The sequence below is a fragment of the Eptatretus burgeri genome, chromosome 13 (assembly GCF_056783735.1).
Source record: "Eptatretus burgeri isolate ZD-2024b chromosome 13, Ebu_testis_v1, whole genome shotgun sequence".
Classification (NCBI taxonomy): domain Eukaryota; kingdom Metazoa; phylum Chordata; class Myxini; order Myxiniformes; family Myxinidae; genus Eptatretus; species Eptatretus burgeri.
Genome location: NC_140973.1, coordinates 70829217 through 70848814, shown reverse-complemented (window position 1 = coordinate 70848814; position 19598 = coordinate 70829217). Strand labels below are relative to the sequence as shown.

At 39.0% G+C, this 19598-nt stretch overlaps 1 protein-coding gene across 2 annotated transcripts in view; it reads right to left on the bottom strand.

The window, feature by feature from the left end:
• RTCB (RNA 2',3'-cyclic phosphate and 5'-OH ligase) overlaps positions 1–19598 on the bottom strand; it is a 64843-nt gene that overhangs the window by 18898 nt on the left and 26347 nt on the right. For both annotated transcript variants that reach the window (XM_085852925.1, XM_085852926.1), the window contains exons 7-9: positions 7848–8007; positions 7487–7662; positions 7190–7378 (exon numbers count right to left, since the gene is read on the bottom strand). In XM_085852925.1, the coding sequence (XP_085709051.1) occupies positions 7190–7378; positions 7487–7662; positions 7848–8007 (525 nt within the window). The remainder of the gene's footprint in view (positions 1–7189; positions 7379–7486; positions 7663–7847; positions 8008–19598) is intronic.

Here is a 19598-nt window from a genome sequence, read left to right as displayed (position 1 = left end):
TAAACATTTAGCAATGCTAAATAACCTACAATATATAATAATTCAACAACAACAAAATCTACAAAACTACCCCACCTTCCAACCTCACCCCTCCCCAAACCCACCCTCCCCCCTCCCCCAAATCCTCTGACCCTCCCCTGATGGAAATTCCTGAATGTGGAATACCTTGCTATAAACAAAAAGGGACATAATGGAAGGTAGAACAAGGTAAACCTGAATGGCAGCTTTGAAAGGTCATTGTGAAACATCTCAAGCCATCGATGCTATACTTTAATGCTCCATTTATCATCAGTGCGCAGATTACAGAAAATGCGAGCAAGCTCAAATACAGGGTGTCCCAAAAAAAAATGTACTCATAGTTTGGCTCCTCATAACTCATTGAATTTTTCATTTTTTTTCAGATCAAATTGACCCAAATGATGGCAGAAGTACGACTCGGTTTTGAAGAAAGAAAATTTATCATAAAGTGCTACTGGAAGCATGAAAACATCATGGAAGTGCAAATACATTTTCACAAAGTTCAACCAACGCGACGCACCATTGCTTGCATCCAAGATAAGTTTGAAACAGATGGAACTGTGCATGACGTCCATAAGGAGCGTTCAGGAAGACCACGGTCATCAACTACCCCCGCAAAGGAAAATCAATTCCTGAAACCCTCCACCGATCCCCACGGAAATCTGTACGACAAACGGCTCGTGAGACAGGAATCCCAAAATCAAATGCCCATCGCATTTTGAAGCGAATTAATTGGAAAAGTTACATTCCAAAATTAATCCATGCTCTAAATGAAGACGATCCTGACTAGAGAGCTGAATTTTGTGAGTGGTACCTGGGCAAATGCGAAGAAGATGCAGCATTTCCATACAAATTGTTTGGAGTGATGAGGCCAGCTTCAAGTTAAATGGCTCAATTAACCGACACAATTGCACGTACTGGGCTCCTGAAAATCCGCAGGTTACTATGGAACACCATTTAAACTTACCAGGGGTTACTGTGTGGTGTGGGATATCAGCATTGGGCATCCTCGGGCCATTATTTTTTGACCAAGCTGTCACTGGGGATGTTTACTTAAACTTGCTGTAGGAATCCGTCGGTCCACGTGTCGAAGAGATTTACTTTCAGCAAGATGGAGCACCTCCCCACTACCAGCGTGATGTAAGGGCCTATCTCGAAGCAACTTTTCCAAACAGATGGATTGGGCGAAGAGGAAGTGTTGAATTCCCTGCACGTTCCCCAGACCTCACTCCAATGGACTTCTTTTTATGGGGATATCGCAAAGATAAGGTTTACAGCTCAAAACCAGCAACAGTTGATGAGCTGAAGGAGGAAATTGAAAGAATGTCTTGCAGTTCCAAATGAAATGATTTGTTACGCTGTTGAATCCATTGGTCCACATTATCGGCTGTGTTTGGAACTTGATGGTCGTCAGTTTGAACATTTGTGAACATGCATTTATCCATTAATCTTGTTTCTAAGTCAATAAACAACGCATTTATTATTATTTAAAGAGCGAGTACATTTTTTTTTGGACATCCTGTACATACATACATAGATCGATCAACAAACCTTCCCAAAGAGGCATTGACTTGTTACAAAATGACCAATGTTAGTGAAGGTACAGGTTCATGACAAAGCCACAGTCCTTGCAACAACAGGAAATTAATTAATGAATTATGCAAATCTATGAATGTAATGACAAAATGAATAAAGCAGAACCAACATGTACCATCAACAATCTACTCCAACAACTGAGAGTTTGTAAGATTACACAAACTGAACACAAACATTCACTCATCATTATAAACAAATCTAATTGGCATATGCACCATACAAACAACCCCACACCATAATAGTGCTGTGAGATCACAATACCATATTGATGGGGACAACGAAGCCAGCCAATGCCTTGTGCCGATTCGGTGACATGAGCCTTATCTTGAACAGCCGAGCATAGCGGGTGAAGTGCATAGTATGGTCTTTTATAGAGCGCTGATCGCCCATGATCATTTAGTCCTTCAACATACTTTGCCAAAATGAAATTGCGGTCACGGCTGCCCACATTCACCACAAGACCAGGTATCTTCTATAATAATAATAATAATAATAATAATAAATATGAGCGTCGGTGAGAGAGGGTCTCCTTCATAAATCCAAAACCATGAAACCTATCTGTCTGAAACTTTGCATGCATCCCAAGGAACTCCAAGGGAGTAAGAATAGAAAAATGAACACATTCATGCTCCCTTCATGAGAGCATGAATGAAAATTGGCGAATGGAAACACCCCTCATGAAGATAATTAACAGCTTTATTTTATTACATTTCAAGGCTCATTCTTTGTCACCTCACGATGCCTCACTGGGGTCCGAATTCACCATTTTTACAGCACGTGCGTTGTATACAATTGCACAGAGTTTGAAATGTCCCCTGTGTCTACCACGTCTACGGTGTCCCAGTGTCCCCCCCTCCCCCACGTGCCTGTGACAACCAATGATGGCCATCCGGTAGATGCAGTGCGTAACCGAGACCGAAATGGCAACAATTGACGGAAATACCCGAGTATTTCAATGGAAATTTGTGAAACCAACATGTTATATATGTGAAAACCATTGAATTTATTGCTTGACGGAAAAAAAAGCAAGAAACTCATGTACGAATGACCGAAAGACGTCATTTCAGCCCACCATCGCATTTCGCGCCGATCGCTGAAAGCTAAGTTCTTCTTATGCCATCATTCTTTTGTGGCCTCCTGCCATGCTGTATCGAACGATTTCATTCCTTCTGTTATTATATAAAGGTGCTTATCACAATAACAAGATTTTTACATTTCAAATATTAAGTATGCTTTTTAATTATTTTTCAACTGAAAAAAGCATAAATTGCATATTTTAACATTAGTGTACTCATTTGCTTCACCACACACGCTGTATTGAAGGATTTCACTTGTTTTTTCTGACCTGCTCAACAATGCCTTGACTTGGAACAGGCCGCAACAGTTTATTAATAAGGTTTTTTTTTTCTCCCCCCTCCCACTTTCCTCACTCATATCGTCGAATGCCTGATCATCACACCTATGAATCGCTGATTACATTACAATGCCTATAAACACCCGGAGACCTTAAGAATCTCTTGATCTCAGCCAGATTTCAAAATTTTAACTTCTTAAATCAACGTCAGCAACAGTCCCTGCTGCTAAAAAAAAAAAAAGTATTAATTTTTCCAATTCAGACATTGCTTGACATTTTGGGTATCTGGATGCATGGTGTTTATATGACAGATTGGAGATCATTAGCCAAGCCAGCAGTTCATCAACCGTTTTGTCGACTTGAACAACGTTCAGGGCCTACTCGCCTGTGTTTGGCCCCGCATTGTGATGCGATCTCTCGGGTGGTGGCTCACTCGCTGAAAATGTGCAATTTTATTTTGATGTTTCCCCTTTTTGTACAATCCTCTTTCATGATATGACCCATCACTTCAACATAGCTAGATACACATAAAAATTTAAAAGGATATCAGTGACAAAAAAGGTGAGCGAAAAAAAAAAATATATATATATATTAAAAAACAATATATATATATATATATATATATATATATATATATATATATATATATATACATATACATATACATACATATACATACATATACATCAAGAGCTGAGCCACACAAATACAAACATTCAGAAATATTTTGAAATTAACAACAAAATTTTGGGGGAAGTGATACATGGCGTCATGAGACCACTGTCGATTCCAATCTGGGACCTTCAATAAATCATTGCAAAATTGTACAAAGATGAACACACAAAGCAATCCAACATCCAATAAACTTCCTCAGATCACATTCAAGTGGATTCAGAAATCTTAGCTTCCACGACAAAGCGTTCAAATTATTGAGAAGATGTCCATCCAATATTGAATTGTTCTTGAGCATGTCCACTCCATACACCTTCGATAACCTCTGGTAGTTTGTGAACCAACTACCCCTAGTCATTCAGTTCCTCCATGAGCCTACACCCTGATAAATAGCAAGATGTAGGGGTTCTTAAAGAGGAAATTTATGCACAACACGAGATTGATAAACATGTGTGAATGAAATTTAAATGAAAATAAAATAAACCGAAATGATAAAAGTTTTTCATTGGTGCGAATCAGAAATGGACTTTGAACATGCTTGTGCACAGCCATTGCTGTGATATCCACGAGTACCTTTTTAACAGAGTTGAATGCGGATAATTGCTTCATCATTTTGTGCCTAATATTGCAGCAGAATTCTTCCTTAAATCACACACTGCTGTTTACAGTTTTCAATTCTGTCCCTTCATAATGCACATTAATTATTTACACATTTTGATCATTTTGCTGCCTTTACCAACTCTTTTGTGGGTGGCTTTCATTTGCAACAAATCCGCTGAATATCATATTCAACAGAAAACTTAATTACACACCACACACGACGGCCACCACAGTCTTGGATAAATCGGACTGTATCCAGAATGCTCACTGCAGCTATGATAACATGTCACAGAGACCCTGCCGTGCATCGCCACAACCACTGCACAAACTTTCAGCATAAAGTCTTCTTACTCGTACGATTAACCAAAACAAGAAATGTGGGTCAACTGGGCCACAACATTGCATTACAATTTAGTTAGGAAAGGGTAAAAAAGAGAAAAAAAAAAAAAAAAAAAAAAAAAAAGAATATACATGGCAGGAAGAATCCAAATTCCAGAAATAATCGAGTCCTTTTCCGAACAAGATTGAGGTTCATGGAGCAGTGGACATAACAGATGGACACAATCAGCAACATAATTAATGAACAGGAAACAGGAGGGAGAAAGGGAGGGGGAGGAAACAACCTGCAAGAAGATGTTGAGGAAAGGTTGGGTGAGGAAAGGTTAATAGGGGTGATAAAAATCATGGGTCAGGATGGGGGAAGACACGAGGTGGTGGTGCACCGTCTGCTTGAAAGCCTGGAGGAAAGAGGGGAAAAAAAAAAAAAAAAAAAAAAAAAAAAAAAAAGAGTCCGTTCTGTCCTGTCCTTGCATATGGCAGCTTGGCTGCGAGGTAGCTGTCATTTCTTGGAAGCACGGCTGTGCCACTGATGCTGTGCCCCTCTACCAGCACACTGGTACTCATTTCGCTGACCTCAGGAGGATGACAGTCAACCCCACCTGGTGTTAATTCAGCAGTCAATGGGACTCAAACTAAGGACGCCGAGGATCCGAAGCCAGCCACCCAAACCACCAAGCCAACACCAAGCTTGGAGGGAAAAGTGGGAAAGCACAACTTCAGGAATGTGGTTCCACTGACAGAAGTGAGGAATAAGTATGATCAATTTTTTTTTATTCAAAATAATTTGATTGACCAAGAGCACAATTTACTTGCAGAGTGTGCTTACACATTTTGTAAGGAAAACCGAAACCGTGTTTCCCCATTGTCTCGGGTCGGTCACACACATTTTTTTTCAATTTTTATTTTTCCATTTATTTATATTTTCATTTACGGATACTTTCTGACAGTTCTGTGATTTTTTCCTGGTATATCAGCTTTGATGTCCAGACACAAAATTACCATGCTTTTGTTGAGCATGGAACAAATTTCCAATTTTTTTTGTCTCATTATCCCCATTGTCTCAGGTCTCTCACTTGCATTTTTTTCATTCATATAAATCTTCATTTATGGATGTTGTCAAAGAATTCTGTGAATTTTTCCGGTGTACCAGCTTCAATGTCAATCAGCACTCAACATTTCAGCTTTCTACATGGAAGGTACCGATCTTTAATATCAGTCAGTGACAAGAAAGAGCTTGTGTATATATATATATATATATATATATATATATATATATATATATATATATATATATATATATATATATATATATATATATATATATATATATATATATATATATATATATATATATATATCTTCTTCTTCTTCTTTCGGCTGCTCCTGTTCGGGGTCGCCACAGCGGATCATCCGTTATGATCCACATAAAGATTTGGCACAGGTTTTACGCCGGATGCCCTTCCTGACAACCCTGGTCGCCTCTTACGACACAGGGATAATATATATATATATATATATATATATATATATATATATATATATATATATATATATATATATATATATATATATACATACATACACACTATATAAATGGCAGTCCTGTCTGTTTGTCTGTCTGTCTCTTTGTTTGAAACCAATAAGCTCTGAGACCAGTGAACCGATCTTGATGAAACTTTGCACACATATAGACCTAACATTCAGCTCCAGGATGCGCTGAGTTGCTTTCCATAAAAATGAAAATGTGTCAATAATATATATATATAAAAAAAAAAATTCCATTAAAAAAATTAAAAAAGGCTTTCGAATAGTGCGCCGGCATATTAATCGTAACAAAAGGCTTCATGGTTAAAAACGCTAGGGTTTTTTGAAATACAAAATGTTCGTATTCGTTGACTTTTTAAACATACACATTCTCCTCCTGTTATAACAGCTTAGAAACCCAAAACATTATGCCACTGCGAAAGCAAACAAATTTAAATTCTCGAACTGCATGTGCACGGCAACAGCGACAGAGGCGTTCAGAGGTATGCCGTTTCATAATACACGTCTCCCAATTATTTCTTCAAAAACGGTAATAATTTTGACGTTATCAGGATAACAGACGTAAATAAATCAAATACGCTGGGCCAGGCTGGGTTATGCCCGACGTATAAATTAAGTCACAAATGATGACATGAAACCAGCCTCATTGTTGAGGCATAACGGTTTTTTATCTGATGCGGCAATAAATCTTAACATTTTTGAACTGGAGTCTTCTGCATATAAAACATGGCGGGGAAAAAATAATATTATAGTGGTGATGGAAAAAAAAAAAATAATGGTGGCAGCCTCTAGAATTTCACAATTAACTCTGACATATACTCCTTCATCCACAGGATTCCCGTGCAGATCACGGGTATCCCTGCTAGTATATATATATATATATATATATATATATATATATATATATATATATATATATATATATATATATATATATATATATATCTCGAAGATGAGAAAGTACAACTTTGTAAACATTGTTAAAATAAAGAAAAGTAAGCCCTTCACCAGAAAATAAATAAATAAATAGATCTGGTTATCAGAGAGTGAAAATGCAGCATTAACCTGGTAATCCACAGGAATGAGTGGATGGTGTGGAGGAAACGCACGGGTCGACCCCTTTCGATGCACCAGCAGAGTGCACTGTTTGCCACCAACGATGTGTTCTTCCACCTTGGCAATGTTATGTGATACATCGTATATCACATGCATGTCCAGGTCATCTGGGGTCATATTGAAGATCTTGGCAAAGGCCTGCAGTCAGTTGTTGGAGAATGGTAAGAAAAAGCCATGATAAAAACTTCACATTTCATGGATCACAGCAATCCAAAAGCACATAATGAGTTGTCACAATTCACTGACTTGGCGCGTGAGGAAGGTCATGGAGGATCGGTTCACCCAAGCATAGTTCCCAGCAGCAGCCATGCCTTTAAGGTAGTCCTGTCCTTCGGTGGAGTTGACATGTGCACAGGCCAACTGCCTGTCATTCACTATGATGTTATCTCTCTTCATAGCCTTTTCCATTGCTACTAATGCATCTAAGGAAGTGAGAGAATCAAATGCATATCAAAGCTCATCGAGCGTGCTCAGATGCAGGTTTGTGGGATTGTCACATCAAGCAAATGTTTTCTTTTTTCTTTCTATCTTGCAGTCACTACATGCTTTATAAACACTGCAGAAACAAGAAAGATGCCATCAAATTTAAATGCAGAACTGTACCCACCTGTCGCCACCTGGTGACCAAGACCACGACTGCCACAATGTATCATGAGGCACACTTGTCCTGTATGATCAATACCCATCTTGTGTGCAGCATGCATGTCAAAAATCTCATCTACCACTTGAACCTCTGCATAGTGGTTCCCTGCACCCAAAGTTCCCAGCTGGGTGTGGGGGGGACAAAATTAGAAGAATAGAAACACACAAGAGATAAGCATAACGAAGTACAAAACAAAAAAAAAAAAAAAAAAAAAACGATTAAAATAAAGATTACTGTTGTATTTAACATTTCAAATCAGGGTGAACATTTGCACACCTTCAACTGAAACATCACAGTGTTGACCACCTGGAGTATCAGTGAGTTTTTCATGCTCTTACTTCAACCACAAAACAATACAATAAGTTTTATTAACTGGAAGTTGACAAATATATGCTAACAGCCTTGGGAGTCAAAATCAAGTTGAAGCTTGTGGCATTAACCCTTCATGGGAGCAAGAGAGCAGCATTACCATGCTGGAAGAGAGGAGGAACTAAAAGTCTGGGTCTGTGGTCTGGGGTCAGTGCATTGCCATGCTGGTGGAGGAAAGGGACAAGAGGATGTGGTCTGGGGTCAGCGCAGTGCCAAGATAATAGAGAAGAAACAAAAAAGAGGGTGTGGTCTAGAGTTGGTGCATTGCCATGATGGTAGAGAAAAGGAACAAAAAGAGGGGTGTGGTCTAGGGTCAGTGCAATGCCATGCTCATGTCAAAAAGAGACAAAAGGAGGGAATGGTTTTGGATCAGTATAATGCCATGCTGGCAGATAAGCCTCTCTTGCTCCAAGAAAGGGTTAATATGCCTGGTGTTGACTAAATGGTTAGGGTGGTGGGCTTTGGATCCTAGGATCCTGAGTTCAAATCCCACTCTCCTGTTGAATTAATACCAGGTGGGGTTGACTGCCTGTCATCCTTCTGAGGTCGGAAAAATGAGTGCCAGCTTGCTGGTATCCTGTGTCGGAGTGACGACCCGTCCAGGATTGTGTCCAATAGCCAAGGAGACTGCTTAGGCAGCACCAACACTCTGCACAGAGTATGGTCCCCATGAATGGATGGAAAGGTTTAATGACCAAAACATCAGGTGCCCAAAAAAAAGGTGATAAAACCTCAAGTACAAATTGTCCAGCTATGTCATCTGTGGACAGATGAGACCAAATGAGGGGAAGGTCTGACTGCACGAAGACAGACGAAGTAACTGCCTGGGGATCGCTGTATAACACACGCACGCACCAAAAATTGACATTGTCCATGACAATTCTTGTGTCGATGACCCTCAAGAATTTTCATACCGATTGGATAAATCATTGTACTTGTCGAATTACATCATAATGAATGCACTGATGACATGATGAACAACATGTTTCCCCATGGGGAGAACTTGATAATACAATCATCACGCTTCAATTTTTTTCCATGGAGCATTTTCACAAAGAGATACAAAGTTTTTCCTTTATTTATTTATTTTCCCCCAACATGGTGGACACATCATGAGCCTGGTGTTGGCGCAGTGGTTAGGGCAGCGGCTTGGGATCCAAAAGGTCCTGAGTTCAAGCCCCGTTGGGCCACTGAATTAATACACCAGGGGGTTGACTCAGCCCGTCATCCTTCTGAGGTCGGCGAAGTGAGTACCAGTGTACTGGGCTGGTGTATACCCTGGTTAAAATAGGTGTACCATATCCCTGTGTCGTAAGAGGCAACCAGGGTTGCGTCAGGAAGGGCATCCGGCATAAAACATGTGCCAAATCACTATGCGGATCATACGGATGATCCGCTGTGGTGACCCCTAACGGGAGCAGCCGAAGGAAGAAGATGGTGGACACATCACATGATCGAGGAAGTCATACTTATCACTAAAAAAATTGATACGAGTGGATGCATACTATGTTTAAAATGTCATGTGAATCGAACCAGTTGCCGAGAATGAATTTAAAAGCGAATAAATCCACGAAAACCACACAGAAAAATAATAATATGACTAATAATAATAAATCCAAACAATAACAGGTTTCCCAGCCTGGAACTCTTATAATTTGAACAAAATAAATAAGGTGCCAGCCAGGAAGGCTTTATCCCCTCATAAAATAACGCAATAAATGTGGCTAACATCGTTTCAGCATCCACAGAGGTCTTAGATCTCCAGCTAAGAGATGTGTCAACAAATCCCCTCTGACGAGACTATATCGGGAATGCAGTCGAGAGAATAAAGCCATCAAATGAATGAGTCGAGTTTATTTTATGAAGAAGGGAAGGGAAGGGTGGGGGTACAAGAGGGACATACCACAATAAGTTTGGCTACTGGGTGATAAAATATAGAAAAGAGAAAGATCATAGCAGAAATGTAAATCTTAAATACAGGACATCGAAAGTCCATACTCTTGATTGTAAAATAGACATATAACACAATATGGATACTTCAATACAAAAGGAATGTTTTGTTACTTAAAATCAAACAAGCATTGTGCCATGTTGAGATTTTATAATCACTGATGGTTTATCAATCTTATTTATTTATTTTACACCGAAGCTTACAATCAGGTCTCGAGTTCTTCATAAAATGGAGCCAACAAACAAGAATTGCAGCCTACTTTCAATTTCAGTTTCACAAAACATCCAGACTTTCATGTTAAAAAGCTTCCACCAAACTCACTCATTTCAAACAGAGGAGGCATCAATAAAAAATAAAGAGAAACACCAACAGTAACTCGGAGATAACCACCTTATGCTGGAGTCTGATCGACAATGAAGGGGAGGGGGGACCCCATGACTCGGCTTCCATAAATCCAATATCAATTTGAGAGATTGTGAGAAATTAACGAAGAGAATTGTTTATGGGGAATGAGGTGGAGGGACCACAGATGTAAGGCATCAATTATTTTGTCCAAACAAAAAGGTAAAAACTATATATTTTTTTGGTAAGGTGTGCAAAAACAGCTGGAAGTGATGCGGTGTTTAAATGTACCGATGCCGCCCTCTTATGGATAACAAAGGAATTGGTTAGAGGACAACTCATCCAAAAATAAATATAAATCTGCCGTGGTCAGGCGACTGGACTTGAACCTGATTGAAACACCCTGGGAGCATTGCCCGAGTCTGCATCATCTGTTGGCTCCATCACCAAATCACCAGTTTACAATTCACTTGTACCAAGACACTAAATTAGGGCCATGCTCAGAACTTTCAAGAGCTCACAAGAACTATTGATCAAGACAAAACTGAACACAAACATGATATTATTTTTAAAGATTTCAATCACAAAATACACCAATTATACTCTAAGGATATGGAGGTCAAGCTGTTATGAAAAATTGTAATTGCCAGACGTTTGTGCAGAGACACGATGGAGGCCCATACCACGATTCCTATAAATCAATAAACCCAGATTCATGGAATCTATTTCAGCACATCTATTGTGGTGGACTGCAGCCGTATGTTATCTTCTCAAAGAAATAATACAAATCTGAGGAAGATCAAGTTTTCAACATTTTCCCCACCAGAGGGTCATTATCTTGTTCTATAATATGGGTGAAGCTCGTAGTTCGATTTTGTGCAAATAAATACAATGCCACACATTTGAATCCTAGAAGTTGCATGGTTAAAGAAATGTGGCACAGCAGGCTTTCGTACATAGAATGCCACGGCTAAAAGTTCCATACGAGGATACAACTTTACCAATACAAACATCCAAAGAGAGAAATGTGAAGAGCTGCTCACAATCGGAGAAAAGTATATCAACCAGGTGAAAGGTGGCTGCCTGCATGTAATTAGTTTCTTCTGAAAAGGAGTCAATTTTCAAAAATAAATAAATCTTAGGAGCATTTTCAACAACTGATAAAATTATGCACTTGGGGGTTAAACACAATGTGGAGGACAACTATACTGAAATTTAATCTATTCCCAAATCTGAAATCTTTCCTTTGAAGGCAAGGAAGACCATATCCAGAGAATGTAAAGGTCAGCATTTCAGCAGCAGATAAGCAAGACGGGCTTCCCCATAAGGACACCATACAGGCCCAAGATACAAGGAAGGTTGAATGATCCCACGACGACTTTCCATTGGGGAGATAAAGAAATTGCACTGCAAGGTACGAGGAGAGGGTCCTTATTTCAGCAGTAAAGTGTATTTGGTTTCCTTCAGCACCTTGGGGGTGTGATAAAATTAAAATCCTTTTCACAACGTTCTTTTGATTCAAGTTGAAGCTCATGCAAGAGCAGAAATTCAATGACAGCTGTTGATCCTGGCAAGAGTATTGTTGGAATTTTATTGGACATGTTAAACAAGCAACCTCAGTTATCAAAGCAGTCAGGGTTAAGGAAAAAAAAAAATTATATATATATATATATATATATATATATATATATATATATATATATATATATATATATATATATATATATATATATATATATATATATATATATATATATATATATATATATATATCAGATTTACAAGCCCTTGATATCCTCTTGGAGAATGCATTTGTTAACGTGAAGATAACAGGAGGAAGGCTGAACCTGTCAGTCACTGAAGATTGATTCTGCTATCTTTTTGCAGATTGTAATTATTATTTTTTTTTTTTCTACATGATCTGAAGCTCACAAGTCTGAAGATGACGATGGTTCACGAGTGGTATTTGACGATGTAGATAGTTTCAGAAGTCAAGGATGAGACAATGTGATAATGTTTGACCAAGTTATAAAAATGATCAACATGATGTGGTACAAGTGACAGGTTATTAGCTGAAAAATGTCGAAAACCCTGTTTCGTTCAATAACTTTAAAAATTTGACCTTTGCATAACCTTTAAAGGTCACAAAACAATGTTGTGGACGTTAAAATAAGGAAACAGGATACGTGCTATAGCTTAATGGAGTTAGTTCGCCGAAGGTTGAAAACCCGGTTCGATTCCCACAACTTTGAAAATTTGACCTTTGTGAACTTTAAAGGTCAAAGGTCAAGGATTATGACCTTTGGTGCAAAACTTCCTCTGGAACATTCCAGGAACACTATAACGTCATATAGGCTATATGGCATTTCGCACTCCTCGGATTACCCAAACTTTGATGAAATCAGCGTAAAAACAAACTTGAAGGGGGCACCATGGGCAAGGTGTTCGAAATAGAGCAAAATGGTTTCAAGACTTTAGCTGGAGAATGACCTCAAGATTATGCATAAAAAATATTGTCATCCGAGCTCTCAAAGTTTGGGCGGTCGTATGATTTTTATGTCAAAATTCGAAATTTTCAAAGTTCGTGACCTTGCGACGAAAATGAAAAAAAAATCGAGCTCCGTGGGGCTATGCAGGTGCCATTGGGCTAACCAAATACTGAAACCCCTGACAGATTCGACAAACCCCCTAAAAACACAATTCGCAATTTTCTTAGTTCGTGACCTTGTGGCCTTGACCTTGGGACGAAAATGAAAAAACAAAACAAAACATAAATAGAGCTCCGTGGGGCTATGCAGGTGCCATTGGGCTAACCAAATACCGAAACCCCTGCCAGATTCGACAAACCCCTCGGAGAAGAAATTTTATATCAAAATCGCAATTTTCTAAGTTCATGACCTTGTGACCTTGGGACGAAAATTAAAAATTGAGCTCCGTGGGGCTATGCAGGTGCCATTGGGCTAACCAAATACCGAAACCAGTCAGATTCGACAAACCCACTAGGAGAAGATGCAAATTGAAATTGGCTACCCCCTAAAAACACATGTTTTTTGGGCGTGGCTCCACCCATAATGGGCGCACCACGCCTATTTTCAGGAAAACAACATCATGATATAAACCTCCCACCAAAATTTTATCAGGATCGGATGAAAACCCACGGAGCTATGCTCGGGACAGAGACAGACACACAATAACGAATAGAATGGTCACTTATTTTTTTCGTGAAAATATATTTTTGTGACCCAATAACGGAGCGACATGCATATATGGACGCACAGATGAATACACCAGACAACACAGGACTGCAAGACAAGACAACACAAGACAAGACAAACAGCCACTGAGGTTGTGGGAAGTGCAATCACTTTCCGGGGTATTCTGAGTACTAGTGTTGTCAACAATGGCGCCGGCTTTCTCACCACACTCAGTCGAGCATTTCCGAAGGAGGAATTTCCTGCTCCCCATGGATGGCAACCCATGGGCATTATCCATGCTCTTCACCTTTTAAAAGCTGAACGTCAAGCAAGGCAGCAGCACGTGCCATTTTTAAAGTCTTTGGTACGACTCAGCCGGGGTTTGAACCATCGACCTCCCAGACTCGGAGCGGACGCTCGAACCATAACACCAATGACGTTTCCAAAACTAAAGTTGATGAAGAAACCAGTACAGCTTGGCAAGACTTGAAGAATTCAGCATGGACAAAGTCATGTATTGTTTCAGAAAAGAAGTGAAAGCCGATGAGAAAATTCTTCATGTATAATCTTGCTATAATTCACAGTCTGTCTGTTCCCAGGTACCACAAAAACGGCTGAACCGAACACAACCATTTTTGGGTGTGTAATCCTGGGACGCATTGGAGTAAAATAGGCATAAATACAATAACATGACCCCCTTGACGGCTCCCGGAGGGAGCATGTGCTTAGAGTCCAGTAAATTTATTCTTCCACCTCAAACAAAACGCAAAATAATGTTTTTGTTTTATTTATGTAACGTGCAAAAGTGGGTTCTCGTAAATAATGAATAAAATAATCATACACTTCAATTAGCAGATTTCAAAATGAAAGAAAAAGATTTTTAAAATAGTAATAATTGGTCTGAGTTATGCATGACATCATTCTGCTCTCGATCCATAACCTCCATCACCTTGCTCTTCCACGAGCCTCGAGGTGAAAAAGAAAAAGAAAAAGAAGAAGAGGGAAAAAAAAGTGATCGACAAAGCAACTGTTGTTGGAATGAGCAGAGATTAATTTGCCTAATTCTAATTCTCTTCCACCACCAAGAGATTTCTCCACATGTACATTTTTCATTGCACTTTTTTAAAGTAAGAAACTGCAAAATTACTTTTTGTTTGATTGAGGTGGGTCTATTTACAGCATACATTGACAGACTATTAGTGGTGAAGTTTACGTTGGCCAGAATAAAGGACGGATGAGGATTGGAATAGTTTGAATGGAGAACCAAGCATGAAACAAAAAACAAGTGTTCAGCTATTCTGCTCTTCTCCCAATCAATCTGTTGTGATTCAATGAGCCAGAGAGAAGGAAAAGGCATCATGGAATCTGGATTCAGGGCATTCACAACAATAAAACGAGAATGTTGATGTACGTTGAAAATAAATGTTTATACATTTATCGTTTTTAAAAGACTCGTCTAATAATTAATAAATTTTTTATAAAGCATTGCAGTGAAGTCTGATCCAAATAATTTTAAAGCAATATATGTATATTGTAATCAGTAACAAGAGCACAAGTGAGCACAATATACGCACGAACAAGAAGGTATATACAGAATTGTGCAACTACATGGAAAACAGCATCCTGGTTGTCATGGCAACCACTTTATATGACGAACGTATGTCACAACACACCGTCTCCACAGTCTGTACCGATGCACCAAATATGAAACGTGAAAGTTGAAAACTTTGGGAGTTAGAGTGCGGACAGGAACGGATGGACAGACGGACAGATGGAATCACAATGTATGTATATATATATATATATATATATATATATATATATATATATATATATATATATATATATATATATATATATATATATATATATATATATATATATATATCAGGCGTATTAAAAAAAAAGTGTGGTAGATAAAAACATTAGAAAGGAAAAAATAACTTGCACCAAAAACTTTAACATTTTCACGCTCACGCTAGGGGTATCGCTATCGCTCTCTGTTCTTCAAACAGGCGAGCTAAAAAGGGAAAGAAATATAGGCTAAATTAGTCCGTAAGCGAGACAAAAATTCAGTATCAAATTTGGGGCAAAGGGAGACCTTACTTTTTTGGTGAGAAATAACCTATATTTCAAGAAAATGTTTGCTGGCCCATCATCAATGTTCGTTTTTCGGCGTTATCCGCTCAGGGGCGCTCTTTGAGGGTCAAACTAACCGATTTTTTTTTTCTTTGCAAGTTTGCGAAGTAAAATGTATATATTATCTAACTGTCAAGATCAATTTGTGTTTTGATGACAATAATATGGTGCAATTACGTTATATATGTAATTTATTTAATGATAATGAGCTACTTTTTCAATCTTCAAACGCGTTTTCTCCAATATCTTGAAAATCAACGAGACAGACTTTGCAGAAGTTCGACTGGAGCCCATACTAGTTGGCATTTTCTCAATTTGCAAACTGAAATGGGAAGAGGCAAGTCTGTGCCAAATAAAAGTGCCGTCGATTGCAGTCAGCATAGAAAATGTCACGCCTACATCACAATATGTTAAAGCATACTGCCGCTGTCCAATATTATTATTAATTGACCACCATCACATACAGAAGGTAAAGCATGAGTATACACATCTTAGATATATAGTAGTAGTCCATTAATATAAACTGAATTTAGTAGTGTTCATGGAGCGGTATGCTACGAGTCAAGATGGAAAATTTTACTTTTGTAAAGAATCAATAGTCGTAAATCTGTTTAAGAACTTTGTGGCAAAATTTTGTAACGGAAGATGGATCGCTGTTCATTATAGTTGTAACGGAAGAGCTATCATGGACTGCATGATTAGTCGGGAGATTTTCATCTCGAATAACTTCAAATGATTTTATTAACGAGATGCTTTCTGAAGAGCACAAGGTCCAGTCTAATTGCGAGATCCATATCTTACATTGTCAAAATGTCATCCCGCAGTCACAGTGAAGATTGTTATTATTCAAGTGGTTTATAGGCTGAACGTTCAGCTCTTTGCACAAATCGAAAATAATTTTACCGTGTTGGTTTGATCTCGTGTCTGGGTATCTTGTGTAATAACCGTTTTGCGAGTGAAAACGTTTGAGGTTTGGTATTCGTACATTAAGGTCGCCCATAATAAATACCTTTTCTTTGTTCATGCATTTTTCATGTTTGGTCGCAAAAACATCGAGTTGAAAGTATGGGGAATCCGACGGGGGGATGTAACAGGCCCCAAATATATGATTCTGAACGCACGACAGACTAAACCAGACTTGATCTTTCTCTTTTTTGACACTGTAGACTTGTGGCCATAAGTAATTAGCCACAAGTACCCCGAAAATACAATGTTCACCACTACGTTTCATTGGTAATTACATACAACATAGTGGGAGGCAATGATAACAGCTGTCTGATTCTGAACTTTGCACTTATTCTTCCCCAATGTCAGATTCTTCCTCTGAAGTATAGCCATCGGTAAGGTTGTCCTCTATGTCGTCTGTCATATTGGTACAGTCTTTCAGCCTACACTCGTCTGTGCACTTCAAGCTATTGACCATATATTCGCAGGTTGGGAGTTCACAAACACGGCGGCATTTGCATGACATGAACTCTAGTACTACTTGTGGTGCAGGTGGACCACTCATCCACAGAACATCCAGATTGCCGTCGTCTACAACGACTCAGCCATACCCAGGCTCAGGAGCTGGCACATCAGGATTGGCCTCCAAGCTCCGTCGCCAGACTGCACACTGATAGTTTTCTCGATGTGCATGTTGTTCCAGGCAGTCCTTGCATGGAGGTAGTTGTCCAGACTCGACTCCCCCTTCTTCGCTCGCCACATGCTGAACCTCAGGGCATTCACGCCCGTCTCGGGAGTCCTGGCTGCATATAGGCGACAGGTGAATGACTCCAGTGCCGACAACATGTCAATTGTGAGGGACCAGGTTTCGCCGAGAGCTGCGAAAGCATCACGGAACACCTTTTCCTTGCACATCAGCTTGAAGCCTTTGATTTTGCCTACACCAGAAAAGGCAATGACCGTATTGCATCCACTATATGCATGTAGACCAGGCAAGGCCAGACAAACTTCATCCCCCATCATTTCTTCCATTTTGTCAATGCTAAGTATCCTGTTGCTGCCCATTGCAGTGACGCGCATGTATAGCCTGCACGGTATCCTCCTGCAGAATGCCAGACACAAGATTAAGACATCAGTGTCTTCTGACACTATGACGACTGACTTGATTTGGATTTCCCGGCATGAGCTGCATGCAACAATAGCCGCGTATCAGCTTCTTCCTGGTTTGAAGCAAGTTGCTGAACATCCAATGTGACTCCATCCTCTGTAATCCTGAAGCACTTGCTACCATACGTCATGAACAGCTCCTTCCCACCAAGTTTGTTCTGTTTATTCTGCCAGTCCTGAGCGAAGAAGTGGGGAAGTTTTTCCTTGCTAGCAGAACATGCCAACAAACACCTCCAGTTCTTTATTCTATGTGTTGGGATGATAACCGAAAACAGGACTCCTTGAGATGAACCACACTTTACTCGTTCTGCATTCTTGATGGAGAAATCCCGATAGACATCGAAGACTACGTCTATGCGTTTTCTGCCTGGGTAGGTCTGCAAGACAGTTTGGAACAGCTCCTCGGAAACTTCTGCAAATGTTCGGTTGTCACCACTCATCTTATGGACCAGGGCCATGCTGTCAATGATAGAAGAACTTGGTAACGCAACGTCATTTGCAGGAGAGATATCCATATGTGTATATTATATATATATATATATATATATATATATATATATATATATATATATATATATATATATATATATATATATATATATATATATATATATATATATATATATATATATATAAAAACATAAACTCACTCTCGCCAGATTCCAATTTCCAACAATATTTCTACTTACAAACTCGCAACAATATTAGTAAGATGTATATATTTTGGTGTAAAACAAACTTGACAAAACGGATATTAGCTGCGTGCAGTGAAATAAGAGAAAATCGCATTTAAACGTTTGAAATTCAATTCATTTGCAGTTAATTTCCACTCTAAATTTAAGGATTTATCAACTTTATAATAGGAAATCACCTCAGTCGAGCAATGGATAAGATACAGGTTATGAATAGACGTAAAATACCGTGAAAAAAGGAATTGTTATTGTTACACCCTACTAGCGTCCCCAAGCGGATATCGCTTAAAAACGAACCTGCATGAAGGGCCAGCAAGCGATTTCCGAAACTAAACATTATGACCGACCAAAAAAATGACATGCCGCTTTGCCCCTCGTTTGATACAGATCTCTGAAATTTGGGAATCCAGCTCACGGACTCAATAGAACGGCACTCGGTAGAGCGCATACCTCTGCCAGGCAAAACAATTTACATTTTGTATCCCACTGATGGGCCAGATCTGCATCCGGACCTCAGCCAAATCCAATTGGCTTGTCTTTGTCACCTACCCAACTCATCCACCAAGTTTTGTCCAAGTCCAACCACAACTTTTAAGATATCATGCTATACAGTGCCAACAGAAAGTCTACACCCCAATCAATTTTTTCACCTTTTGTTGCCTTTTAGCCTGGAATTAAATTTCATTCAATCAGACTTTTCCCACATCATAACCCACAACTTCCAAGTGAAAAACAAATTCCACAAATTTCAGAAAATGAATTAAAAATACAAAACTAGAGTATCTTTGATGGATAAGTGTCCACCCCCCCTTATAAAAGCAATTATAAATTCTCAGGTGTAACCAATCACCTTCAAAATTACACACCAAGTTAATTAACCTCCACCTGTGTTAAATTGTAGTGATCCTGATTATGT